Source organism: Gasterosteus aculeatus, chromosome 16 (genome assembly GCF_964276395.1).
Source record: "Gasterosteus aculeatus chromosome 16, fGasAcu3.hap1.1, whole genome shotgun sequence".
NCBI classification, from domain to species: Eukaryota; Metazoa; Chordata; class Actinopteri; order Perciformes; family Gasterosteidae; genus Gasterosteus; species Gasterosteus aculeatus.
The window spans coordinates 18,082,087-18,108,425 of NC_135704.1; the positions used below are offsets into that span (position 1 = coordinate 18,082,087).

Consider the following 26,339-nt stretch of genomic DNA (forward strand, 5'->3'; position numbering starts at 1 on the left):
AACATTGCATTAGTAAATACTATTTCCTGGAATTGTTAGATTCAACATTTATTTCATAATTTGTTCTTTAAATCTAACATTTGAAAGGTGGGTCACTCGTTATCTCTTGTGACACCAGAGCTGCTTTAAGAACAAAGTTGAACGCCGTGAAATCGTCCCGCAGACTTTGGCAAACTTTATTCTAAATTACTAGAACCCTAAATGTGTCCCTGCCTGGACTTCCAGACACAGAAAGAGACCAGGGTCAGAAATGAGGCTACAAGGAGGTCAAGAGGTCAATGAAAGGAAGCGCAAGAGGAGAAAGGAGAAGAGAAGAATATGCTGCTAAATGTTGCAGCGAACATGAAGTATATAAAAAGTGATGCAGTTGAAACAGAGGTATCGTCTTTTTTATTCCACACATTCTACTCCTGTTGCTTAAAATACTGACAACGTAACTTCATGAACGAGAATCCGATGTGTAACAATGTGATTTTAGACATTTTAATGAAATAACCTCAGGAGGATATTTTGTCTACATTGTCTCACGCTAAAAGGAACTTCCGTTAACCTGCAGGGTCACAGCTTGCCTGGTTAATAAAGGCACCGTTTGCCTGGTTAATAAAGTCACAGTTTGCCTGGTTAATAAAGTCACAGCTTGCCTGGTTAATAAAGTCACAGTTTGCCTGGTTAATAAAGTCACAGCTTGCCTGGTTAATAAAGGCACAGTTTGCCTGGTTAATAAAGTCACAGCTTTCCTGGTTAATAAAGGAACAGTTTGCCTGGTTAATAAAGTCACAGCTTGCCTGGTTAATAAAGGAACAGTTTGCCTGGTTAATAAAGGAACAGTTTGCCTGGTTAATAAAGTCACAGCTTGCCTGGTTAATAAAGGAACAGTTTGCCTGGTTAATAAAGTCACAGCTTGCCTGGTTAATAAAGGAACAGTTTGCCTGGTTAATAAAGTCACAGCTTGCCTGGTTAATAAAGGAACAGTTTGCCTGGTTAATAAAGGCACCGTTTGCCTGGTTAATAAAGGAACAGTTTGCCTGGTTAATAAAGTCACAGCTTGCCTGGTTAATAAAGGAACAGTTTGCCTGGTTAATAAAGTCACAGCTTGCCTGGTTAATAAAGGAACAGTTTGCCTGGTTAATAAAGTCACCGTTTGCCTGGTTAATAAAGGAACAGTTTGCCTGGTTAATAAAGTCACAGCTTGCCTGGTTAATAAAGGAACAGTTTGCCTGGTTAATAAAGTCACCGTTTGCCTGGTTAATAAAGGAACAGTTTGCCCGGTTAATAAAGTCACAGCTTGCCTGGTTAATAAAGTCACCGTTTGCCTGGTTAATAAAGTCACAGCTTGCCTGGTTAATAAAGGCACCGTTTGCCTGGTTAATAAAGTCACAGCTTGCCTGGTTAATAAAGGCACCGTTTGCCTGGTTAATAAAGGCACCGTTTGCCTGGTTAATAAAGTCACCGTTTGCCTGGTTAATAAAGTCACAGCTTGCCTGGTTAATAAAGTCACCGTTTGCCTGGTTAATAAAGTCACAGCTTGCCTGGTTAATAAAGGCACCGTTTGCCTGGTTAATAAAGTCACCGTTTGCCTGGTTAATAAAGTCACAGTTTGCCTGGTTGCCAACGTAACTTCATGAACGAGAATCCGATGTGTAACAATGTGATTTTAGACATTTTAATGAAATAACCTCAGGAGGATATTTTGTCTACATTGTCTCACGCTAAAAGGAACTTCCGTTAACCTGCAGGGTCACAGCTTGCCTGGTTAATAAAGGCACCGTTTGCCTGGTTAATAAAGTCACAGTTTGCCTGGTTAATAAAGTCACAGCTTGCCTGGTTAATAAAGTCACAGTTTGGAGTATTTGTTCTCCCACATAAACAATAAAAACGCAGGAAGCCGAATCGAAGCTGAAAGTTTAAAGAAGATGACCGAGGAGAAGAGTTTGAAGGGCGGGGACGCCCGAGGACGGGGGCGAGGCCTCTTCCTGTCTCCGCGTCCCTCGCGTCGCACATTGCGAGTGTATCCGGACACCGGAGGTTGTCTCGTGTTTACCCAGCACGCTGTCCATCAGAAGACGAATGCTTTGTACCTGCAGGTGTTTACCCTCCACCGGGTGTGTCAGCAGCTCGTCCAATCAGGGGCCTTCCTACCGATATGCATTGATTATTAGCGCTGATCGACGCTTATCTGAATCTACATTTTAAAGCGAGAGATGTTTCTCCTGTTGCTTGTGAGAGTGACCTCGGGGTGTGAGAAAGGAAGTCTTCTTTTCCAGCTCTTATATCAAAGGACTGTACGCATCGGCAGCTGCAGCACATGTGTGTGTGTGTGTGTGTGTGTGTGACTGTGGGTGTGTGCGATGCTGTCCATCAGCCTCTGGGGACACCAGAGGGGTTTAAGGGTCACACACAAAAAACCTGGGAGCTTTTGATCTACTGATAGCGAATTTGCAAGCACTTAGCAGTCACTCAGGTGTGTCACACACACACACACACACACACACACACACCTTCCTCTCTCTGCTATCTGTCCGTTGTGAACCACCAGGATCTGGTTCGCCCCGACGATGGTGGACAACCTGCAAGTGAGAACGTTAAAGTTACAACAGGTGGACGTTTCCTCGTGCAGATGTTTGCGTGAGCAGATGTTACTCGAGTTTGTGAACGCATGGGTTTTTTTTTTATTTTGCGAGGCAGAGGGAGGAGGGCGAGATGAGGGAAGGGGAGAAGACGCATGCTATGAGAGTCAGGTTAGTAAACACATGCAGCTGCCGTATGAGAGGAAAACACCTCCAGTCATTCCTCAGTAATCACTAACCGACACACACAGCCGAGGGATGGAGAACTCCGAATGAACCTGTACGTGAACCATTAAAGACATTTAACTCTGGGATTTGAGCAGTTTCTCTTCCTGGCGAGACAATAGATTGGCCTAATAGATCAACTTTTTCTATTTGTGTCCGTAGATTTGACCTAAATCCCCCATCATGTCCCAGTAGATAATGCCTCATCCCTTCAGAAAACTAATTAAAGATAATTGTCTTCATGTTATTATTGAACTGGGGAAGTTTCCTGGTGAGGTCTATAAGTTATTTCTTTCTCCTTTTTACCTCTATTGTTTTTAAAATGTTTGGAATTTTACTAAACAAACCTTTATATACATCTATGAATAATTCATTTCTCACAATATGGCAAATACTCTTATTCTATATACACTTTTTCACTCTTATATATACACAAGTATGCAAAGTTCATTCTGTAAAAAGCTTTGAAACTGGTTTTATCAAATTTTTAGATTTTGGTTCTTGAAATGTCTGCAAATGGGCACGTATTTATTAACAAGATATTTCCATATTCAAACACAACGTTTAAAAAAACTGTTAGTTCCTAATATGATTGTATTAATATTGGTTTTCTGCCGGGGAGGTTTTGTCTCGAAATATCTATTGCTTTCACCACGAGTCTGGGAATAGTTTCCTTGAGGTGGTGAGGAGGAAATTAAACCTCGACGCCGTGAGCAGAACAACAAGAAAAAGGAAAATGCTTCTGCAAAGCAGCGAGTTCGTGCTTCTCCAAACTGCCGAGTGTCACTTTAAGCTCCGGCAGAGCCACCACTCTGCTTTAGTGCCACCACGGCTATCTTTGGACGCCCACCTTCAATATTTGATAGGAAACCTCGGTCAAAGGTAGAAATATCTCTCCCACAAGACTGCAGACGTCAAAGGTTTTTTTTTTTCTTTCTTCCATTCTGGCGTTGGAGCCCGTGTGTTCACAGCGCACGCCACAGTAGGTCGTGCACCGTTTTTAAGCTTATGTTCAACTTCATGCAGCTCTCCTCGTTGTCCTCGGCCTGGGATGGAGGGAGGGATGGAGTCACATTGCTTCTCGGCCAGACGTGACACAAAGCCGCCAGCGTGCCAGCATCATACCAGAGGACTGACGGGAAGATGATACAGCACAAGTCATGCTTGTAATTATTATTAGTAAAACATAGAAGGCTTTGATTGTTTCCTAGTCATCATTTAAGTGTTTGCACGTGGCCGCCACGCACACTCGTTGCTTGATTTGATCAGCAGATTGTTCAGAGGAAGAGAGAAACTCCGTCCATCCCGGAACTCAAGTTGACTAAAGAGCCGTGTTGGGAGTAACGCGTCACTGTAATTCCACTACCTTTAGCGGCAACGAGCGTTTAACAAAGTATTTTTTTAAATAAATTAACGCAGTTACAATTGCCGAAATTTAAATGAGTTCGTTACGGGCGTTACTCTCTTTTGTGAAAAATGAACACTCGCAGACAAGAAGACGAGGTAGGCCTACTTTAGCTGCTTCTGATCGGACATCGCAGGACCTTGGTGGCGCAATGATGCACCAATCGAATCACTCAATGAGCATTAGACCACATCATGGCCGACAGTGCGGATTGCATGAGCTTTCTCTGCTGGAGGTTTGGACATTACTTTTTGCTCGTCCAAAGTAAGGACAAAAATGTAGTGGTGAGTTGTAAATTAAGACCCTATCCACATCCAAGAGGAGCAATTCCAATCTTATGACGCACCCGTTGAAACAACACGCTTCGACAAAGCTAGTAGCGAAAGACCCCTACGGATGCTGAAGGCGCCACTCCACGCAAACAGCCACGGCTCCACTTTACACGGACTGCAGTGCAGCCGATAAGCCAGGCAGGGCTGAATAGATTGATTGGCAGGTATGTTGTCGATGACATGCATCCTCTGTCGAGTCAGTTGCCTTCAGGCAACTAATAAGCAAAATTCCGGTGATAAATGGAGGCTCGGGGGGGCAAATGTGAAAGGAAGACGTTTTCCAGCTGTTTAGACGGAGAATATGCGAACATGCATGTCGAGCTAAAAAAAACATTCGAGGGTTTACAACATGTCTCTACCACAGCAGACAATGTGTATGGAGACACATTGAACCTCGTCTCATGCACTGATGTCGATAAGTGGCTAATGTCAAAGCCAGAAACGAAAATCTATCTACAGAAATGCTACCGCAAAATGCGCAGGGCTGTGGAACAAGGCAAGTCGGTCAACGGTGGCTTCGGAGATTTGTCAACGACGTTATTGCTAAGAAGCGGCTTGTGCCTTGCGCCACCGGGTGGAATTCGTTCTACGATGCGGTAGCTCAAATTTCTGAGATACCTGTGGCCCGAATTGAACACAATATCCTCCCAACTTCAGATGAAATGCATCAATGAAAGGGAACATCGGGTCCTTAAAGAGTATGGTGTTGTGATGAGGCCACTTACTGTGGCTGTTGCCATTCTGCAAGGCGAGGACAATTGTTTTTACGCTCTGGCCCACTCTGGAGACGTTGATGTCTAAGACTGTTAAAAAAACACCTCGCAATCCTTGATGGCCTCCCAGAGGTAAGAGCTGCTATTTTATTTTGCATTTATATGTATCCAATCAATAGCTCAGTTGCATTTATTTGTGTCACCATAATGTGAAGTATTTATAAGTGCAGGTCCATTTGGTAGTGACTGCTCTGTAGTCAGATTTATGCTATATGTATAATACACTTGTTCTCAAGACTTGTTTTAATACTCTTGTTATGACTTTTGTGTCATGTATTTCAGGCAATCAAAACCAGATTTTCACGTGTTCTTGAGGATAATGATGCTCTACTAGCTGCTGCAACCCTACCCGAGTTCAAGTTACGTTGGCTGCGTGACCAGGAGAGGAGTCTAGTAGCAGAATGCAGAAAATATGTCCAAATATGTCCCAGAGCAGGATGAGCACCCAGGGGAAACCCAAACAACACAGCGCCGGCCATCTACCAAAGAGGATGACTTCTTTAGCTTTGATGAGCGTGAGCAGGACGCCTATGTCTCTGTTGAAAGTCGAGTAGCTGGTGACTTTAAATCAGGAGCCACAGGGATGGACGCTCTGAATCAGTTTCCCATAATAAAGAAAGTTTCACTTAGTTTCACAGTGTAAAATAATCTTTAGCCTTGGGAACCTGATTCAGATCAAAAGTTTGAGGAGCTTCTCCTCTTGAGGTACAATAACTGGTTTGAGAGCTAGCAACGTTGTGGCTACTGGTCAGAGGTGAGAGAAGAGACTTGTTAGCCCATTTTGACGTTTGTTGAGAATCTCATCTCTTATCTATATTTAGCTTTGCCTTATGAGGCAAGTTTGTCAAAACATTTTGTTAACCTTTTGTTAAATCACATACTCAATTATATGCAGCACCTCAAGGCACCTTTGTTTTCTCTTTTAATCAGTGTTAATATTGTAGGCCAATCACTTTTATTTCATTGGGCCTAATGTTGTAAAAAAAAAACCATTGTATTAAGTTAAGTATTAAAAGGGACTTTTGTACTATTGCTTGATTTGAACTTGACTTTCCCTAGTAACTAATTACTTTTGATACACAGTAACTGGTAAAGTAATTAATTTTCCTTTAAAATAAGTAACTAGTAACTGGAACTAATTACACATTTTCACTAACTTGCCCAAAACTGCTAAAGAGGAAGGCTGTCAAAATGAATCTATGCGATTAATGTGGCTGAGATGAATGCAACTAAATATTTTAACGTAGCATTTGTTTTACTTCTGCTTTTCTTCCGGTCCAGAAGTTGAGCGCGGAAACGAAGCGTCCGCGAGCTGCAGTCAGTTAACGTCACATCAACACGCAGAGAGCTTTCTGCATCGGAGGTAAAACCAAACAGGCGCGACGCTCAGCGGAGAACCGAGCGGAGGAATCACCCCACGTGTCCAACAGAAGGGGGGCGAGGGGCAAACGGACCACTTTACAGCACCGCTACGCTAAGCTAGCTGCTAGGCTAAGCTAGCTGCTAGGCTACTTCCATCTCAACGTCCAACGTTGCGCGGCACACAGTCTGCAGAGGACCAACGCCGTGTCCCTAAAAGACGGTGGACTGAAGGCGTCCTGCTGAATGTGGGGACATCGTCGGCTCTTCGAACACAGCCGTCAAATGATGGAGAGCTGAGAGCAAAGTGCACGAGGACGACAGGAAGAGTCGCTAGTTCAACGTGATCACATGTGTGTAGTTTGGTGGTTAAAATAACGTTAACAGTTAAACAACAGTGTCTAAAATACACACGTTCTAAAGTGATTACTCATTACATGTAAGATTTAGTCTTTAGAAGAAGAAGATTCATTTAAAACAACAACATTCATTACTCGCCAGTAACAAATTTCAAAATGTGCAATTAATTAGTTCATTTTTAAAAAAAGAGAGATTTCAGCTCACCCTCACCAAGGTAAATCGTGGCCTGTCGTGTTGTTTGTTTTCATTTTATTCAAAGCTGATAGTCAATAAGCCGCTGATCCTCCATCTGCCGCTGCTATAGAAAGTGCAGGTGAACAGAAGATCAAGCTGAGCACCTCCGCGTCCATTTAAAGGAAGATGATTGATAAAGGAAGAGCTCAGATGGCTCAGCTGGTGATTAGTCGCGGTTAATATCGGTAAACAATGTCTGCGTGCACGGCTCCGCTTCCATACAGGTCTGCGCGTTGTCGTGTGTGTGTGTGACGGGTATGAATGCATCTGCCACGTTACAATGCAAACAGATGTTGCAACTGATGTCTGCGTTGTGATGCCTTATGCAGGACACAGTATATAATCATTGTAGAAGAAGATTGGAGGGACTATTTAGTCATGTTTTCGGTTGAAATTGGGAAAAAAGTTTAAATAAATTGCAGTGGAAAATATGTGAAAATGTGGACTTTTAACTTGTTCCATGTTTTAATAAAAGTAATGAGCGCGAACCAAATAACAAAGTGTACGAGAACACAGAAAGTGATTAAAACCTGGAGCAGGATTCAGCACCAAAGACCCCTTTGCTCTCTGCCAGGGCCTTTCAAGTCTTTTTCAATATCACTCAGACTGATGAATAACCCGACATCTGTTTCTTTTACTTTTGTCGAGCTGTCATCACGCGTCATCTCATATCCTCCAATCAGCTTTTCACCTAATCTCTCCATCCCTCTCTTTGTGTCTGCTCTAATCCTGTTTTCCTTTCCCCACATCCGTCCCCTGTCCTCTTCCTTTCATCTCTCCGCCGCGCATTTTATTTCTTTATTTTCTGTTTGGTCCTGTTTTACGACTCTAATCGCATGGACCACTTTCATCTCAACGGTGGAATTAGTGTTTGTACTATCGCGGCCAAAATAATAGAAACCCACCTTTTTGCCTCAATTCGCACAGATGTTTTGGGCATATTTACGTTTGTCTAAATGGGGCGATACCTGGACACCGACACCCATTGACTGCTATTCATGATCCCAATAGGATGTATCCCGTGGACTTTGCTGATCTGCTAACTATGCATCTAAAGCTGACATTTGTGGTTTTTAGTGAAACGTTTGAACAAGTACTGGCTGGATTGTAACAGAATTTGGTGCGCCTATTTATGTACCGCATAGAGTGTTTTGTATTGGCTTTGGGCAGTAACGTCACCTGTGTGCGACCACTATGGTCGTCCTGTTGGTGCAGATCTCGGCCAGTGAGGCCTGGATGTTCCTCTCAGTCTGGGTGTCCAGTGAAGACGTGGCCTGTAGGAACACGGGCGGCATGTCGCCGTGAGTATAACGGAAGTACAATTAAATGAAACACCTTTTGTCTGATGAGATAATGACGACTGGTCACTTGATTCCAGCTGTTTCTACAACACAGAGGGACAGAAAATGAACTCAGAGGTATTCAGGACCTTCTTATTAGATATTTCTGGATTTGCTTGCTTGATATTGTCCAATGTGTCTTTTTAACTGCTTACCATTGTACAAACTACACAAGTAGGTGTGTGTGTTCCATAGGGCGCCATATGGTATGAATTTCTCACGTACTGTTCACTCTGTTTTACGCCTTGAGATTGAGTCGTGGTTTTAACTTCATAACAATGAATAACCCACAACTTTTTAACAGGGTAAAACACCACAACAGCTTGTGGCACATACACCATTTGTAACACTAATAATTATACATTTATAAAAATGACCCCGCCGAACTGCATGCTGGGTACAGCTCACAACGAGAAGTAACTCTGTTGCTACATGAAAACACGGAAAAAAGCGATACAGGAGGAACAACGAGAGACCAGAGATGCACCAACACAACTTGTGCCCAACAGAGGAGCCGAGTCTGTTTGGAGGGTTTTCGGAAAATCCGACGTAAATTACGTTTGATCAGAAAACGATTTATTGCAAAGTCTGTCGAGCCCATGGTGGCAACACTGGCAGCCACAACAAGCTAACACGCTAACCAGCTAACGAATAAAGCCGATTCGGATTCGGAACTAACATCCCAACAAGCCAACTCGTTGGCCAGTTGCGAGCAAGTGGGCCAGCAAGCGGCAAACAGCTGCATTTTCGGGGTCAATGGATTAATGAAAAAGCAATAACATCAGAATCTTTCTGAATAGCGGGATATGGATTTTGTGCCGTGCCGCCCAGCCCTCGTATTACGGCATCCCGTCTTCGGCTAAAGCTAATGGTCAAGGCGGAACACTGATCATGACGATACTAACTCAGTATCGGATCATTTTAAAGAGTTTTAATTGACTAAAAATGAATTTATTTAAGGACAGCGTAAGTGTAATAAATGCCACTGGTTCGTGAGCAGCTTCATGCAGAATTTTTTTAAATGATTTAAGTGGCTTGGCCGTTTCCTCACCTCGTCCAGCAGAATGATCCGAGGTTGTTTGAGGATGGTTCGAGCGATCGCCACTCTCTGCTTCTCCCCCCCGCTGAGCTTTAAACCTCGCTCCCCCACCTGCGTGTCGTAACCTGATTGGACAAAACACCGTCCTCTTCATTATTAACGCGGTCAGTCGAGATCCAAGTCGAGATCTCCAGGATTCGACGTGACAGAAACGCCCTGCTACAGGTCCGCTTCAGCCAGCAAAAGAGTCAAACCACACCAGCAGTTGTGGTTATTTTTAACACACACGCGCCCACTCTGGCCTGACCCCGGGGTAGCTCCAGGATCCGGGTGTGTATGTCAGCAGCCACGGCGGCGCTCTCCACCTCCCGGTCGCTGGCCGTCACTCGGCCGTAGCGGATGTTGTTGCCGATGGTGTCGTTGAAGAGAACCGTGTCCTGGGGAACCACGCCGATGTGCGACCTCAGAGAAGACTGGTGCACCTTGGGACGACAAAAGGGTTTGTTTCTGTAACCAAGCCAACGAAGATATCTTTGCACGGACACTCTTTCGGCATCAAGCCTTAATTTCACATCTGCTTCACGGATCACGTTTCCAGTGCGTTTGAACTAGGTTATCCTCCTGCACACATGTCTCTAAATATTGCATGGCTCAATCCATCCTACACTACATAATGCATGGCGCCCCAGGTCGCAGACAGCACACGTCCTTCTCTCCCTGAGGCTAACATGTGTCAGACTTCACCCACTCACCTTCCCTTTGCTTCCCTACATCTCATTTGCACTGCGGTGGCAAGACGAAACGTAGTTGCTGGTCACTGGTTTGGCAAGTTGTCTTAAATGTGCATTCTGCGTAGTGACCACAGGGGGGGCGACTCCTGTGGTCTCATAGAAGAATACGAGAAGTGACTCAATGATAATATTCGTTCTCATTGACACGTCAATTGTTCACAATTGTTGATTCAACGGTCACATGTCCAGACTGTGCCGATGGTCCAAGCCAGAAGGGTCCATCTTGATTTCAAAAGAAGCTTCTCATCATTTCTGGAATCTGGCTCTTAATCTCCAAGGAAATAGTTTCCAAACCGATCGGCGTGCAGCACTGTCCTCTGCAGCCTCAACAATACAAATTCCATTTCCTACACAAGCGCCGCTGCTTGGCTGGTAATCACTCACTTTCCCTTCTTTTATTATTATCCATTCCACGGAAAAAACATCACAACATCTGTGTCTGGTTGAGCTGACAGAGGTCTAATAGCAGCTACATGAAACGGACAGATGGAGGGGAAGAATAGAAGAAAAGAAAGACTTGTTATGTCTTTAATTCAGACGTCAATGAATGAAGGAGAGAATATTAGAGTGCGGCAGCCGTCCTCACATGCGACCCCTGACTACTCCCATTACAGTAAATCAGTGCGATGAAGCCGCCTTAAGCTTCTTTCTTCACCAACTTTGGCTCTCAGAGTTTCACAGTTTGTTGTGTTCTTCCCTTCTGTTATTTATTAGTTTGTTAGTTTTTGGGGTCGTGTTGGGTAGAGGTGATATTGATGAGATTGGGTGTTTAAGGCCTTGCTGGAAACATTTGTGCCTTCCGATCTGATTGGACAACACGGTACACAAGAGAGGCCAGATGTTGTTACCTAAGGACAGCCAGGATGAGCATCCCTTCTTCTTTCCAGTCTTTGGGCAAAGCTAACCCAGCAAAATGTAAAAAACGTACTTTTTAATATAGCTCCAGTAGCTGTTCCAGCACTGCAACAATTCCGCTTTCATTCTTTTATGAAAGTTTCTCCAGCTGCTTTAATATACGAGCTGTTCAGCTGCTCTTTACTGACAAACAGGAAGTTGCGTCGTAGAATAACAAGAAGAACACTGAGGTTATGAGCGGTGAATGGCGACCGGAGGGACTAAAGCTAATAAAAGCACCTGTTTATATGCCGTGAAATGAAAAAAAAAAAGGAATAAAACCTGAAGGACACATTGAAGAACACGGAGATAACTGACACCAGCACTCAGCCTGCAGAGACGGACTCGGAGGCCTCGCCACATGTGGCGGCCACATGCAGGCAGCAACAGAGTGGCAGAGGAGCTAGAAACAAACGGCCGGAGCTTGAGCAACAAAGTAACGAGAAGTAAAGGACTCGTCGCACCTGAATAACAGCACGGCAACAAAAAGTGTGTATATAATACAAAATATATATACAAAACTCGCGTATGTGAGGAAATGACTCCACTCTGGTTCCTGATTCCCTCAGTAAACATTGTATGTGGTCATGGTTCATGGTCTCAATCTCTAGTTTCAGGTCTTCTTCAATACATCAAAACAAAGTGTACCAGAACTGTGACCAGCGCGTCTACGTCACTTCTCCATATTCCAAGCACATTAGCAAACACCACGTGCTGACGGCCGTATTCCAAAGATCGGGATGGGTTTGCGTATTTAATTACTTTGAATGCTTATTCTAAGGTGGCGATGTGTGTTGCCAACACGTGAAGCCCCTGTTTAGAGGTTTGGGGTCATTTCACGTTGATATTTAACATTTTAAATGTGATGAAATATTGACGGATGATTTTAAAAACTCTGACTAAAATCCTAACTCCCTACACGTGTTGAAATCAATAAAGTCATGAATAAAAGGCTCGGTAGCTCACGCTAACTCATATGGGCTTCCAGCTGAGTGCAGTTTTGTTACGCAGCAGACCGCTGAGAAGAGAACGCTCTGTCACAAAAGAACCCGTCTCATGTCACCGCGTCTTAACGGTAACAACGAAATGCTCAATCCAAACAACGGTGTTGGAGGAGCTCGGCATTGAGAAATTCTTCACTTCTTCAAGATGTCAACTAATTATTTCCCAGCCATGGATAAAAAAAACAACTCTTTCAGGTCAATAAACTTTAATGGAAACATACTTATGAGTATTATATTCCATTAACGCCCACTAATACCCTTAAATGTGTTCTCCTCTCAGCAGGTGTGCTTAACGAGCGCCTGTCTAAGAAGACCGTGGTTGTTTTTTCACAGGTGAAATACGTTTTCCGACGGTGACACATTGAAGAAGAATTCGTGGAGTAAAACGAGGGATTTAAATTGGGAGTCAACGGGACTGTGAAGCAGATGGTGTGTAAAAGTCTCTGACCGGTCGTTTGATCGCATTTCTCTCACATGGATTGACCACTAAGAACGTCTATTCATCTCTGATGAACTGTTCACGCCACCTCCCACCCATCTTTTATAGCTTATGTCATTATGTCTGTTTCCTCTCAGCTGCTATGTGAGTAAAAAAAAACACTTGTGCAGCTATTAGAAGTCGTTTCCACACATCTGTGATGGGCACAGCTGGACTCGTAAGCTTTTAGGTGCACCGTGTACTTTTCCCCCTTTCGTCATCACCAGTTTCTCTCCTCCACATGACGCCATCATGTGCATCTTCAGAGGAACGATATCAGATGTCTGATAGAAGTAGAATCCGTCATCTGCTACTTTCGCCGCAGCCCGTTGCAACGAGGATACAACCAACTCCGCTCATATTCAAAGTTCTTAGAAAATAAAAAGATAAAATAAAGATTCCTTTCAGGAAGTCGAGGCGTTGAACCACTTCCTGCTTCCTCCGCCAGAGCCCCTTTTAAAGAGGCGCCCTCCTCCTGCTGTATCACCATTAATGGTACGAAACAGGTGTGACTGAAGGTGTTTTATTGAGATTCTTAGTGATAAACAAAGTTATGTATTATTAAAGACACAACGGCACTAACTGGGCTATCTTTACACACACACACACACACACACACATCTGGCGTCTGGACTCGTTGCTGTATTATTCAGGAACCTTTTACTATGATTTATTCACAGTGTGAAAGGAGCTCACACACGTGTGTGTGTGTGTGTGTGTGTGTGTGTGTGTGTGTGTGTGTGTGTGTGTGTCAAGTTGCGTGCGGCAGAATGTAGGAAAAAGAAATTAAGAATGGAAAGAGACCGAATTAGAGGGACACAGAGTGTCAAGATTCAAACGAATAGCGCCGTCGTTTTTCTTTTGCATCCAGAAGGGAAGCGGAGCCAAACATCGCCGTGGTAACTACTAACTGTCACTAAGCCCCGCCCCCAAAGTATCCCCTGCTTTACGTCCCGTTGGTGGTGAAATAAACACCCCGTGCTGTACGGAAGAAGACTTTGCATGAGGGATTAAGACCATGAACTCCTGTTTACAATGTTTACCCGGGGTAATGGAATTAGAGGCACAGAGGAGTCGCCCCCCGTAGGCCGGGAGGGGCAATGCACGTCTGACGTTTTCCGCCCGACTTACCTGAGAGATCTCTTGTCCGTCGATGCGGATGTTTCCACTCTGAGGGTCATAAAATCGGAACAGCAGACGCAGGATGGAGCTTTTCCCCGATCCAGACGCACCGACCTGCACCCACACACACATTAATACAAATGATGTTTCTATACACAGTGTATTAGTACATGGCGAGGCCGTGGACTGTGCTGATGCTTGCATCCAATGGGGACGTAGTACAAACGTTCTAAACGGGACCGTGGACGAGCTTAAACAAAGGAGGTACTGAAATGTACTGCCTGAATACTTTCACATGTATGTATTTATTCTCAAATGGGCCATTGCGTATTGTTAGTTGTTTTACTTTTGTATATTTTGATATTACTTTTTTTTCTTTCACTTAAATGCAGGACTTTCACTTGTAGTGTTATTTCCAAATGTGGTTGTAGAGGGGACAATCTATTAACAGGGTCAAACTTACCAAAGCCACTGTTTGTCCCGCCTCCACCCTAAAGGACACATCCCGAAGAATCTCAGTGCTGCACACACACACACACACACACACACACACAAAAGGCAACAATCAGGTCCAACATGAACCCGACTTTAAAAAAGCAAACAAGCATGCAAATGTGAAACAAATGTGACCAGCGTCTGTAGGCAGGCAAAACGTGGTGGCCGTAGTTAAAACGCATCAAAACACAAACAGCGGCCTCCACCAGCACATCTGTGGTTGGCCACCCACCCGGGAACGTAGCTGAAGCAGACTCCGTCAAACTCCACCTGACCTGCAGCCAGCTGCAAGTCCTGTGCATCCTCAGCATCCCGCACCTGTGAGGAGGAGGAGGACGAGGAGGAGGAGGGACAACCAGGGTAAGAAAGACAAGGAACACAGCAGTGATTTAAAGACTTTGAATCCTTTTTCAAATATGTACCGCAAAGAAGCTGTAAACAAAAGATCCAATCAATTGCAGCGAGGAGGAGATCCATTTTGTCTGTTTGTTGCAGCAAAACAACTGACTTATAGGAAGGAGGAGAAGAGGAATCTTTATCCTCCAATCTTCTCTTCCCGCATCCAATTCCCTTTCTTCCTCCCTCCTGTCCTCCCTCCTCGCCTCCTTTGTGACTCCTTCCCTCTCACCTTCTCCTCACTCCCTCATGCAGATATTGCGCTCACTTCATTAGCATTTCCTAAATATTACCAGCCAAGTTGGATTGCATTTACTTCTCTTCTCTCTCCTTTCTGACCTCCTCCTCTTCCTCCTCCTCCTCCTCCTCCTCCTCCTCCCTGACTCCCCTCCCTGACTTTAGCTTCCCAAGCCAAAGAAAAGGCCTGCTGTGTTTTTAAGGTGCTCTTAATGCTTTTGTCCACATTCATGGGGCTGTTTACCATATCAAGGGCCTGTGAATGCAGGAGTCTTTAGCGAGGCAGCCGGAGGACGTCCTTTCCCACCGAAAAGACAGACGGACACACACACATACATGCAAGCTGCGTGGGCGCACGCACACACACACAGACAAGTCACAGACAAACACTTGTTAATCTGCTAATCTGCCGACCTCTCGCTGTGTGAGTTGCTCCGTTTTACAGCTCGACGGAAGCGGAGCGTTTGTGTCGTCCACTCTCACGGGATTCACTTTATTGATTTCAGTTTTTCACAATATACAAACTGGCTGTTACTGTGGTGGCAGTTTATAACAATGACCTTACTTCTTTCCTTGGTTATGTTCCATAGATGTATTGATTGACTCACCTCGTTCTGCTCTGTCAACAGGTCGAGCATGTTCTCCATGTCAACAAAAGCGCTCTGGATCAGCCTGCAGAGACACGCTGATGAAATGCAGCATTGCATGCAGTACGTGTGGTAACAGAAGTACCGGTTGGATTGCATTGTTGTGCACGCCAAAAGCACAGACCTGAACAGAGAGGAGATGAATCAAACCGTCACCTGTAGTAGGTACCGAACCAGTTGAGAGGTGTGTACAGCTGGATGATGTAGGTTCCAAACAGCACGTAGTCTCCGACCTGAGAGGGAAAGGAAACATCGGCCTAATCACCTCAAGTGTGACCATGGTCCTCTTCTAACGCTGTCCCTGAGGTCAGTGAGACCACGGCTGAGTCAACAACAGAGATTAGGGACTGGTACCTGGAACTGTCCCTCTGAGACCAGGTAGGCACACAGCACGGATCCAGCCAGCAGTCCCGATCCTATGATGACGTTCTGGGTTTGATTCAGCAGAGCCAGCGAGGACGAGCTCTTCCACTCGCAGCGCTGCGCAAACACAACACGGCTCAATGGGAAGGAGAGTTATGGACGACGCGCTGAGATCTGAATGTTTTCCACTGAAGCGCGGCAGTGGTTCAGACAACGCGTCGCTGCCCGATGATGTCCCTCTTCCAGCTTACTTGATATTTCCGAATGGCTTCCTCAAAGCAGCGGACTTCATAATCCTCGGCGCAGTAATACTTTACCTGTGAAAACACATCGAATCCAGAGAGACTGAAACTTCCTGAAATGACCTGCAACTTAAACATCTCAGACTTCTCCAGAACTCTCTGAAAGATCTGGAAGATAACAAAACATCCTGGAAGTCACATAGTGCATAAGATCAACGCGCCGCATCACAGTTTCAGCTTCAGTGAGTTGCAGTGTGTTAAAGCTGCATTCTGTGCAGTGACCAGCAGGGGGCGACTCCTCTGCTCCCATAGACGTCTATGAGGAAATGACTCTACTTCTCTGTAGTGACCAGCAGGGGGCGACTCCTCTGCTCCCATAGACGTCTATGAGGAAATGACTCTACTTCTCTGTAGTGACCAGCAGGGGGCGACTCCTCTGCTCCCATAGACGTCTATAAGGGAAATTACTCTACTTCTCTGTAGTGACCAGCAGGGGGCGACTCCTCTGCTCCCATAGACGTCTATGAGGAGATGACTCTACTTCTCTGTAGTGACCAGCAGGGGGCGACTCCTCTGCTCCCATAGACGTCTATGAGGAAATGACTCTACTTCTCTGTAGTGACCAGCAGGGGGCGACTCCTCTGCTCCCATAGACGTCTATGAGGAAATGACTCTACTTCTCTGTAGTGACCAGCAGGGGGCGACTCCTCTGGTCCCATAGACGTCTATGAGGAAATGACTCTACTTCTCTGTAGTGACCAGCAGGGGGCGACTCCTCTGCTCCCATAGACGTCTATGAGGAAATGACTCTACTTCTCTGTAGTGACCAGCAGGGGGCGACTCCTCTGCTCCCATAGACGTCTATGAGGAAATGACTCTACTTCTCTGTAGTGACCAGCAGGGGGCGACTCCTCTGCTCCCATAGACGTCTATGAGGAAATGACTCTACTTCTCTGTAGTGACCAGCAGGGGGCGACTCCTCTGCTCCCATAGACGTCTATGAGGCAACGACTCCACTTCTCTGCTGATTTATTCCCTCAGTAAACACTGTAATCACTCAACAGGAAACACATCGCCCGCGTCTACCGTCTCAAAGTTGAGCAGCGAGTCCACGGCTTTGGACTTGGCGTAGTTGTCCCGGTCGTTCATCTCTCTCCTGTACCTGGTCCTCCATTCTGTGATCAGGATGGTGCAGGCTGCAACAAGAGCGCGGCTAATTGTTTTACAGCATCTGACAAGAAGTTGTCTTTAAACATTTACATACGAGTACTAGTATTTTTTTTTTTCATACATTCATACTCTCTGCCTCATTTCAAGAGAAAGAAAATGAGTTCGAGCTCGATCAAAAAATGTCAACATCATTAGTTTGATGTTGCAATGGATTCAGGAATAGACACATCCCATTAGGGAGGACAGCAATAAGGGACCTGCTGTTGAAAACACACACACACACACACTCACTGAGGTAGAGGACCATGCAGGTGAAAACGATGAGTCCAAACCAGACGCTGAAGTAGGACACAAAGTAGATGATGGCAATGATGATGTCACAGACGGTGGGAAGGATGCTGAACAGGATGTAGCTGAAGCCAGACAACAAGCAACGGGTTATTGCTCCGTCACTAAACGTGTGTGTGTGTGTGTGTGTGTGTGTGTGTGTGTGTGGAGGTTAGGCTCCCACCTCAGCAGGTTGTTGATGGAGGAAGTGCCTCTGTCGACGCTCCTCAGCACGTCTCCGGTGCGTCTGTCCAGGTGCCAGCGCAGGGACAAGCCGTGCAGGTGGGAAAACAAACGCACCTGAGTTGTCGAGGGAGGGAGGGAGGGAGGGAGGGAGGGATGGGGGGGAAGTGGCGGGGGGGAACAATTACCATTACAACCATTACCACCACTCACTCCTTGGGAGAAATAAATACTACTGAACATGTTTGCCGCAAAGTACACACTTGTGTGTCTACTAAGGTACTTGTTGTACTTCAATTGATTTCACGCTTTATACTTCTACTGCAATTAAGAGGGGAATATTTTACACTTTACAACATTAACTTGTAACGTGTAATTAATTGTTATTTTACGGGTTCCGGTTATTTATACAAAATATTTTCAGCAAATGTACACGTGTATGCAAACATAAAAACACCAGTGGACCATCGGGAGGTTCAAACGTCTGCAGAGGAACCAACATGTTGGGTCAGTTCAACACAACAGCTTTTGTCAACCCAAAGAGGAGGAAGAGCTTCATCCCCTTTAAATCGAACTGTAAGCAACCAGGAGGATGAAGAAGATGGAGAAGTGTGACCTGGACGCCTCTGCTGCTGAACTGCTGGACCCGGGTCCACAGGAACTGACGCAGGTTGCCGACGAACCCGGAGGTTCCTGCGGGAAGGCGACAGGGAGACGGCGACGCCGCCGGTCACACATTCACAGGACGTAGCTGGCGTTTCATTTCGAAGGCTTTGCTCAGCGTGAGAACACACACCTGCACCCCCTCCCTGCAGGAACTTGAGCAGTGTGTAGATGCAGACTGTGATGACCAGCGAAGACCAGCCGCCCCCTGTAGAGAGCTCATTCACTGCACGCACACACACACACACACACACACACACACACACACAGTGTTTATTGTGGATATCATTTTAATGGCATTTGCATGCAATGCCTCAGCTTCACAGACGGAGGGTATTCGGGGGGGGGGGGGGCACGTCTTTCCTTTCTGCACCACAACTCATTCACATTCATTACCATTTAGTAAGAGTGCTGGGAGTCGAGATGAAATTAGATGAGGGGTAGAGGGGGAGGAGGGGGAGGAGGAGGGGGAGGAGGGGGAGGAGGAGGGGGAGGAACTGAGGATCCAGACAGAGAAACAGACACGGTGAGAAAAGAAGGAAGAAAATAAGAATTTGGGGGGAAGAAATGAATAAAGAAATGTGCGTATTCGGCATTCTTTAACCTTCTTGAGGTCCCGGAGTCATGGGGGGGTGGAGGAGGGGGTGTGGGGGGGGAGGGGGGGGGGTCGGACCCGGAGACAAAACGTCCGTTGTACCGGTGTGTTAACTCCACCGAAAAGGGCGGCTAATGTCGGCTAAGCATGACTGGCAGGAGGGGGTGACCTCACACACACACACACACACACACACGGGAACGACTCCCCCTCCCTGAAGCTGAAGGCCAACTGAATGCGGCTTCTGGGATGCTGCCTTGTGCTGGATGCGGTCCGGAGTACAAAACAGGGGACCAAAGACTTTGGCAGACGATGCAACCGCGCAGAAAAATAACGGCCCGTCCTCCCGCCGGCCAATCAGATCGCAAGCTGGCAAACTACGACACCGACGCGGCCGGTTTGACGCCATCGGATTCCGAGTGAAGTTACTGGTTCATGAAAAAAAACAGTAGACCTGTACGGCTCTTTGGATTAAAGCAGAATCAATTACAAAAAACAAATGACCAATCAGTTAGTCTGAAAAATGTCCTAATTTGGAATTAACGTGTGGAGGTACTAGTTTGAGCGGTAGCCTTTTGTGGGTCTAGTCCTCCATTTATTAATCATTATAATTTTATTTGACAAGAAAACATAACGTTTGTCCAAAAGCATCAGCCTTTTTACATTTAACTACCTTTCCATGTGTGTCAAAGGTCAAATCGGGTTTACATTAAGATGAGGCCGCAAAAGGTCCCTGAAGTATCAGTGTCAATCAATACTAAGACGTAAGTGGAACCTTCCTCAACATCTAGTCCAGCTTCAAACCAAACCGATGGCAGACGATCTCCCAGGCGCTCACCGATGTTCTTGGCGTAAACGGGCACCAGCACGTTGACCAGGCGCTCGGCGGCCAGCAGGCCGCCACACAGCAGCACGAGTCCCTGCAGCGCCGCGGAGCCTCGGGGCCAGACGTGCGGCAGCAGGAGTCGCAGCTTCCCGCCGAGGCCTCGCCGCGCAGGCGCCGGGGGAGAGGAGGGATTCTGAGGGACACGAGGTTCAGGTTCAATTAGGATTCGTGGGGCAGCTCCACACTGCCCCCGTGTGGCCAGAGGGCAGGAAACCCTCTCTGGGGTGTTCAAAGTCCTCCAGATTAAAAGGACAAAATACTTGAGCAAGTAAATGTAATTGAGACACGTGAATATTTGGAAAGGAAAAGGACTTTGGGCTGAAGAGACAATGGAAATAAAATGGGATTTAACATTAACATCGTTTTTTGGGGCATTTCTGAAAATCTTTTTGAAGTGGTTGTTTTTCCTTTATAGGTCTCCACACAAACGTGAGATTTATTTAATTTCAGCGTTGTCTCTCCTTATAAACGGATTGTTTGGGGGAAGCACATCCGGTTCACTGTCCAAAACACCCAAAGTCTCTTCTGTTAAGTCAACTGAGGCAGCCGGTAAAATGACCGTACAGGAAAGTTGGGAAGGAACCTCAGTGAACTCACCTCGACGTCTCCGACCGCTCGAGTCGAGTCGCCCATCTGGTCCACACGGGGACAATCCGCAGATAATTCGGGAACTGTGTCCGCGGCCGAGAGCTCAACCCTGCTGTGGCGTGACCCCCGACCCCCCCCCCCACACACACACACAGTAAAGTGGCCGTGGTCAGCATGTTGTTTAGAGCAATGAGCAGGACAGACAGACTGCCTTTATAACACAGTATTTCAATTTAATATCATAAAAAAAGACTTTTGCACACGGACACGACGACGACAAACAAGCAGGTTCTTTATTAGCAAAGAGTAACAAAGCAGCCGTGCTGCTCTCACACAGCAACGGCTGATGGGGGGGGGGATGAGATCAATAAGTTAATTACAGTTCACTGATCGCGCATTCATTTTTAAATAACTGAATAAATATATTGAAACAAGTACTTTTACTTGCTGCACTTACAATATTCATACCTTTTTAAATTTCTATTCCATTTGCGTGTCTGGCTGCAGATTCATGCGCTCAGCACGGCTTCTAGGAGGGATGCTTCCACGTCGACTCCACGCTCCATTTCTCAGTTTGAATGTGTTGTTTGAATGTGTTGTTTACACATAAATCCAGTCAATATTATTAATATTAATTTATTCTAAGTAAAAAACAATGAGCTGAATTGGAAAAGGTCGTATTTCAGAAAGGAAACTAATATTCTAGAGTTTATACATTAGAATGCAATGAATTCCAAAGCAGGAGCAGCGCGTGGATCACCAGCATGTGAACTGAGTGATTGACTGGCTGTGAGCTGCGAGTAGTATTTATTACACCATCAGTTAACAAAGAGACTCACGCTTTCAACATTTAGCAACATCAGCGTTGACCCGCCAGCACGTTTATTTTCAACCACGTTTTAAGAGAGATAATCAGGGCGTTTTTCCGAAGTGGGGCGGGTTTGCTGCCATGCTCGACGATGACATCATCCTGTGGAACTGCACACGTGTTGTTTTACTACACAAAAAGGTCGACAGAGGCCTGACCGGCTTGTGTCTGCTCCGTCCTGCACCCCCGGCTGCACGGAAACAAATGCTTACCGCTGCAGAACTCTGAATGCTCGCTGAGGGGGGGTAGGAGGGGGGGGGGGGGGGGCATTGTGAAAGCAGAGGACACATTCTACATTTCTATACATTTTTTTTTGTACATTCATGAGTAGAAACGAGACAGCAGACGGACTCTTCTGTGGGAATCAAGAGAAATGGACCCAAACACTCCGGCCGCTTCCTTCACACGGCGGCCGGCAGACCGACGGAAACTCGATTTCTAACCTGATTTCTGATTTCACATGCAGGTTTTCCCTGATGATTCTACGTTTGTTTGTAAACAGCGAAAGGAACAGCTTGTAGGGTCCCAGTCTCCATGCAGCCCCTGAGCCCCCGGGGGGAGATCCTGCAGCATCTCACTCCAGCTATTAACCCAGTTCATCGCGGTTTCCGGTTCAGTCCGTGATTTGGTGTAAACTCCGTCGCTGCACAGCCACTAACTCCTCAAGTGTCAACTCGTCTAAAGCGGAGGCCGGGCTGCTCCGGGTCAACATGCAAACTTCACTTTTATGTCCTAAAAATAAATAAACATCATAAATAAAGGCGTATTATAGCAAAGTCCAACGCTTTCAAATCCAGTTTTTGCAGGAAGCCTTCAAATGTTGGTGGTTTAAATCGCTGTTCCACTTGTTTATGTGCTGTTGAGCTTAAAAGAGTTCATGTTTTCTTTTTAAATCTGGTTATTCTTTCCTTCTTTGTTGACTGCCGTGTCGGAGACACTTTTATATTTTTGGGAGAAAAGATTTCTCCCAAAAGAGGCAAGAATGAACGAATGAATGTTTCCTCATGAACACCAGCACACGTTAAACACTGAGTAAAAGCCGCTTGTTCCGCCCAAACGTCCTCATGAAGCGTCCCACCTGATCCCCAACAATCTGCACCGACGGTCCACAGCAAAGCGTCCTTTAGGGAGACGTCGACCAGGGACAAGAACGGCGACCGAACCCCCGTTTACCAACTGCTCTGATTCAGCTGCGATCCGTCACATTCGCTTTTTGAAACAGGCAAGACTCTTTAAAAAGGTTAAAGGTCACTGGAGATGACAATACCAATGCGGACGTTTAGCCGTGTACAACCACCTGAAACCCAAAATCATATTCATCCGTTACCTTGGAATGAGCCTTTAGTATCTGCATTAAATATCGTGTCCTCTCCACTGAGTCCGCCGTCTTTCTACGGCTCCCCGGGGGGGGGGGGGGGGGACAAACATACATCGGTTCTCCTACACATCTGGTTTCAGTTGGTTACAACCTCCCCGACAGATGTGTCAGATACGTTGAGTTGTCTGTTGCATAGCAACAGGCCTGAAAAAAAAAAAAAGACTTCCTTGACACAAAGGTCTCTCGCCTCCAATATATCGTCTGTCCCTGGAAAAATAAAAGCTACAAATATAAACTAAGATGTTGACGTTACGCCTGCTCACAGTGTGTTTTCTAAATGCTCGTTTCTTTGGGTTCTAGAAGGTTTACGGGTCAGAAACTAAATATCACAGAAGCCAAAGAATTCACATCATCTACGTTTCGCCCAGCGGGGGCAGAGGGGGTCCTTCATCAATGAGGAAATCGGGTGCAATCATCTCCTCCCCACTGGAGCTTCATATGCACAGTGGGTGGTGGCGGGGGGGGGTCCCGGGGGGGGGGGGGGGCGTCACAGCGTGTTGCCCATGCTGCTGCTCACCAGCGCTTTGATGTTAGTCACGGGCCGAACGTCGTTCAGTTGTCTCCTTCGCTCGATGAACGTGGCCAATCGCGTCGTGTCCAGGGGGGTCTTGGAGTACTCCCCCCCGTGCGCGCCCCCGCGGCCCACCCACGGGTGCTGCAGGCAGGAGGTGGCGCTCGGCCTCTTCCTGGGATCCTGCTGCAGCGCCGAGGACACAAAGTCCCGCGCCGCCTGGCTGACGTGGCGGAAGTATTCGTCCGGGAAGCAGAAGTCCAGGCGGCAGATGTTGACGCAGGTCTCCTCCGGCGACTCGTCCAGGAAGGGGGACACCCCGCTGAGCGCCACGTAGGCCAGCACGCCGACGCTCCACGCGTCCGTGGCCACGGAGACGGGCGTCCCGCGGATCAGCTCCGGCGCGGCGAACTCCGGGTTCCCGAGCAGCAGGTGGACGTAGCGGCGGTGGGCGGACAGCTGGACGGCGTCGCCGAGGTCGACGAGCTTGACGCCCGGCGTGGGAGAGCGGAGGTCCACCAGGATGTTCTCGGGCTGCGGACGTGCAGAAAAGGAGCGTCGAGTGGAATAAACGTACCGGGCGCACGCGTTCACCATTGAGATTCTGACCTTTAGATCCAGGTGAGCCACTCGGCAGGTGTGAAGGTGCTGCAGGGCCTCCAGCGTCTCTCTGACGAAGAAGGCCACCTTCTCCTCCATCAGCTCGTCGTGGGCGACCAGGTAGTCGAGCAGACGGCCGTCCTCCAGCCTGCAAAAACACGCACGTTAGCTCACGTTCAGAGGCGCCGCAAAGAGGGAGAAGCCGCTTTCATCGAGATGGACTTACAGCTCGAGGATCAGCATCAGAGAGGTGGGAGACTCGTACGTGTCCAACAGCGCCACCAGCTGGTGATGCTGCACGTGGCGGAGGACGTCCGCCTCGTGCGCCACCTGCTCCTTCTTCTGCATCTTTTTGCTCACAAACTTAACCGCAACCTGGATACGACAACTGTTCAGTCAGCACAGTACCGGTATCCGAAAATTAACAGGAATATCTAAACCAAACAGCCTAAATCTCAACTTACAATATCTCAAAATCACATTTAATCATAACGTGAATAAACGGAAAAACTAAAACTTCATTTATATTTGGAATGTGAAGAACACAGAACTCGACTAACGAAATGAGTGAAAAATCAGTTTACCTCTTTCTTTGTAGACTTGTTGAGACATTTTCTCACGACAGAAAATCTTCCCCTTGTGACACAAACAAGGAAAAAGACAGAAACCTTAGAAACTACGCTGGTTCTGTCTCGAGAATCAAGTGGGCTGAGACGCAGTAATGTGCCACCAGGTACCTTCCAATCTCACACATCTCAGAGAAGGTCGACTCAAAGTTTTCTTTCCACTGGATCCCAGTTCCATCGTACCCGGAGTCTGGACAGAGAACGGGGGATGATGTTAGCCTAGCTTAGCATGAAGACTGCAAAACCAAGGTTGGCTCCGCGAAACCAAAACACGTCCCAAAACTTCAAGGAAAACACCTGTTGTTGAGGTATTCAGTTGAAAACAGGTTTTGGGCTCACTTCACGCACCTTTGTATGTGTGTGTGCGCGTGTGTGTGTGTGTGTGTGTGTGTGCGTGCGTGGACCTACTGCTGCTGGGCAGAGTGATCATATTGGAGGGCTCGGACGGCGGGCCGACCCCCCAGCGGTTGGAGGCTCGCACTCTGAACTGATAGTGACCTCCGGGGATCAGAGCATCGATCTGAACGCACTCCTCTCTGCTGCTGGCCACCTGTTGCCATAGCAACGAGTCTGAGGGGCGAGGGAGGAAACAACAACAACGAGAGACAGTGACGTGCCGATCGGTGTGTGGGATCTTGGGGGTTGTGGTCAGCTTCCCCCCCCCCCCCCCCCCCGGCCCCGGCCCCGGACCCCCCCGGCCCCCCACACACACACCTTCCTGTCTGTACTCAACGGTGTAGCTGCTGACGGCACAGTGAGCCGAGGAGGCCGGAGGCGGCCAGTGGATCATCACCGCGGTGCTGCTGGCCTCCTGGGCCACCGGCCTCCCAGGGGATGCTGGGATGCCTGCAGGGGATGGCAAGGAAAAATAAAGTCATATACATGTATGCATGTAGATATATAGAACACATAAAAGGCAGCAAAAAAACCTGGTTTGGACTGAAAGGAACCAGGTAAATATCTCTGTCGTTTCAGAAAACTGCATCATCTTTACTCCTTATACGTTCAAAGCCACGGCTTCAGAAGGGAGTCACCTTGCACTTTAATGGAGGCGGAGGAGGAGGCAGAGCCGTGGTCGTTAACGGCAACGCAGGTGTAGATGCCGGTGTCCTGAGGCATCAGGTTACAGATTTTCAACAAGATGTCGCCCGTATCCCTGCAGGGGAAGAACGCGTCGAAGAGGAACGTGGGAGGAGTCAGATTTGCGGGAAGAAGGAGGACGATCGGTGGAAATCAGGAGCAACAGAAGAAGCGAAGGGCACCAATCGCACTGACCCGATGTCGATGGTGAAGCGGGCGTTGCTGGTCACCGGGTTCTGGTCGGGCCCCTTCAGGGTGACAGAGGGTTTGGGCCGCCCGCACACTTTACAGCAGAGGACCACGGTCTCCCCGAACGCGCACACCACGTCCGACAGGACGACCAGGAACTCTGGTGCCACTGCGCGACAAGACAAGTCACCCAACCCCTCCAGTTTAAACGGGGGGAAGACGTCGACTTCAGACGGGGCCGAACCATCACGCGTTGGTCTACACTTAACGGCTGATTGCGGCCTCTCGCGGCCAAGACGAGTATTACAACATCAACATATTCCTTCTCTTTCCCCTGCTGCAGAAAACAGAGCTGTCCGACGCACAAAACGC

The 26,339-nt window shown here is 47.1% G+C and overlaps 2 protein-coding genes across 10 annotated transcripts in view; both read right to left on the bottom strand.

Moving 5' to 3' along the window:
- abcb6b (ATP binding cassette subfamily B member 6 (LAN blood group) b) overlaps positions 1-20,856 on the bottom strand; it is a 21,476-nt gene extending 620 nt beyond the window's left edge. The window contains exons 1-19 of one of the 3 annotated variants that reach the window (XR_005714356.2): positions 20,725-20,856; positions 20,080-20,260; positions 18,780-18,872; positions 18,600-18,676; positions 17,985-18,100; positions 17,765-17,886; positions 17,390-17,499; positions 16,313-16,378; positions 16,053-16,178; positions 15,855-15,931; positions 15,660-15,723; positions 14,651-14,736; positions 14,387-14,444; positions 13,933-14,037; positions 9,942-10,116; positions 9,647-9,759; positions 8,435-8,529; positions 7,226-7,319; positions 2,499-2,567 (exon numbers count right to left, since the gene is read on the bottom strand). Coding sequence is in view for 2 of the 3 variants with exons in the window: in XM_040200860.2 (XP_040056794.2) it covers positions 2,499-2,567; positions 8,435-8,529; positions 9,647-9,759; positions 9,942-10,116; positions 13,933-14,037; positions 14,387-14,444; positions 14,651-14,736; positions 15,660-15,723; positions 15,855-15,931; positions 16,053-16,178; positions 16,313-16,378; positions 17,390-17,499; positions 17,765-17,886; positions 17,985-18,100; positions 18,600-18,676; positions 18,780-18,872; positions 20,080-20,260; positions 20,725-20,760 (1,769 nt within the window). In the remaining variant the exon portion in view is untranslated. The remainder of the gene's footprint in view (positions 1-2,498; positions 2,568-7,225; positions 7,320-8,434; positions 8,530-9,646; positions 9,760-9,941; positions 10,117-13,932; positions 14,038-14,386; positions 14,445-14,650; positions 14,737-15,659; positions 15,724-15,854; positions 15,932-16,052; positions 16,179-16,312; positions 16,379-17,389; positions 17,500-17,764; positions 17,887-17,984; positions 18,101-18,599; positions 18,677-18,779; positions 18,873-20,079; positions 20,261-20,724) is intronic. The other 2 variants (XM_040200860.2, XM_078090616.1) reach the window with 2 other exon arrangements.
- Positions 20,857-21,564: 708 nt separating this feature from the next.
- Positions 21,565-26,339, bottom strand: part of kalrna (kalirin RhoGEF kinase a) — a 72,365-nt gene continuing 67,590 nt past the window's right edge. For 5 of the 7 annotated variants that reach the window (XM_078090612.1, XM_078090610.1, XM_078090611.1 and 2 more), the window contains 8 exons: positions 25,974-26,136; positions 25,733-25,854; positions 25,413-25,544; positions 25,107-25,268; positions 24,810-24,888; positions 24,657-24,708; positions 24,299-24,447; positions 21,565-24,220 (listed from right to left, as the gene is read on the bottom strand). In XM_078090612.1, the coding sequence (XP_077946738.1) occupies positions 23,449-24,220; positions 24,299-24,447; positions 24,657-24,708; positions 24,810-24,888; positions 25,107-25,268; positions 25,413-25,544; positions 25,733-25,854; positions 25,974-26,136 (1,631 nt within the window). In that variant the 3' untranslated portion in view covers positions 21,565-23,448. The remainder of the gene's footprint in view (positions 24,221-24,298; positions 24,448-24,656; positions 24,709-24,809; positions 24,889-25,106; positions 25,269-25,412; positions 25,545-25,732; positions 25,855-25,973; positions 26,137-26,339) is intronic. The other 2 variants (XM_040200841.2, XM_040200843.2) reach the window with 1 other exon arrangement.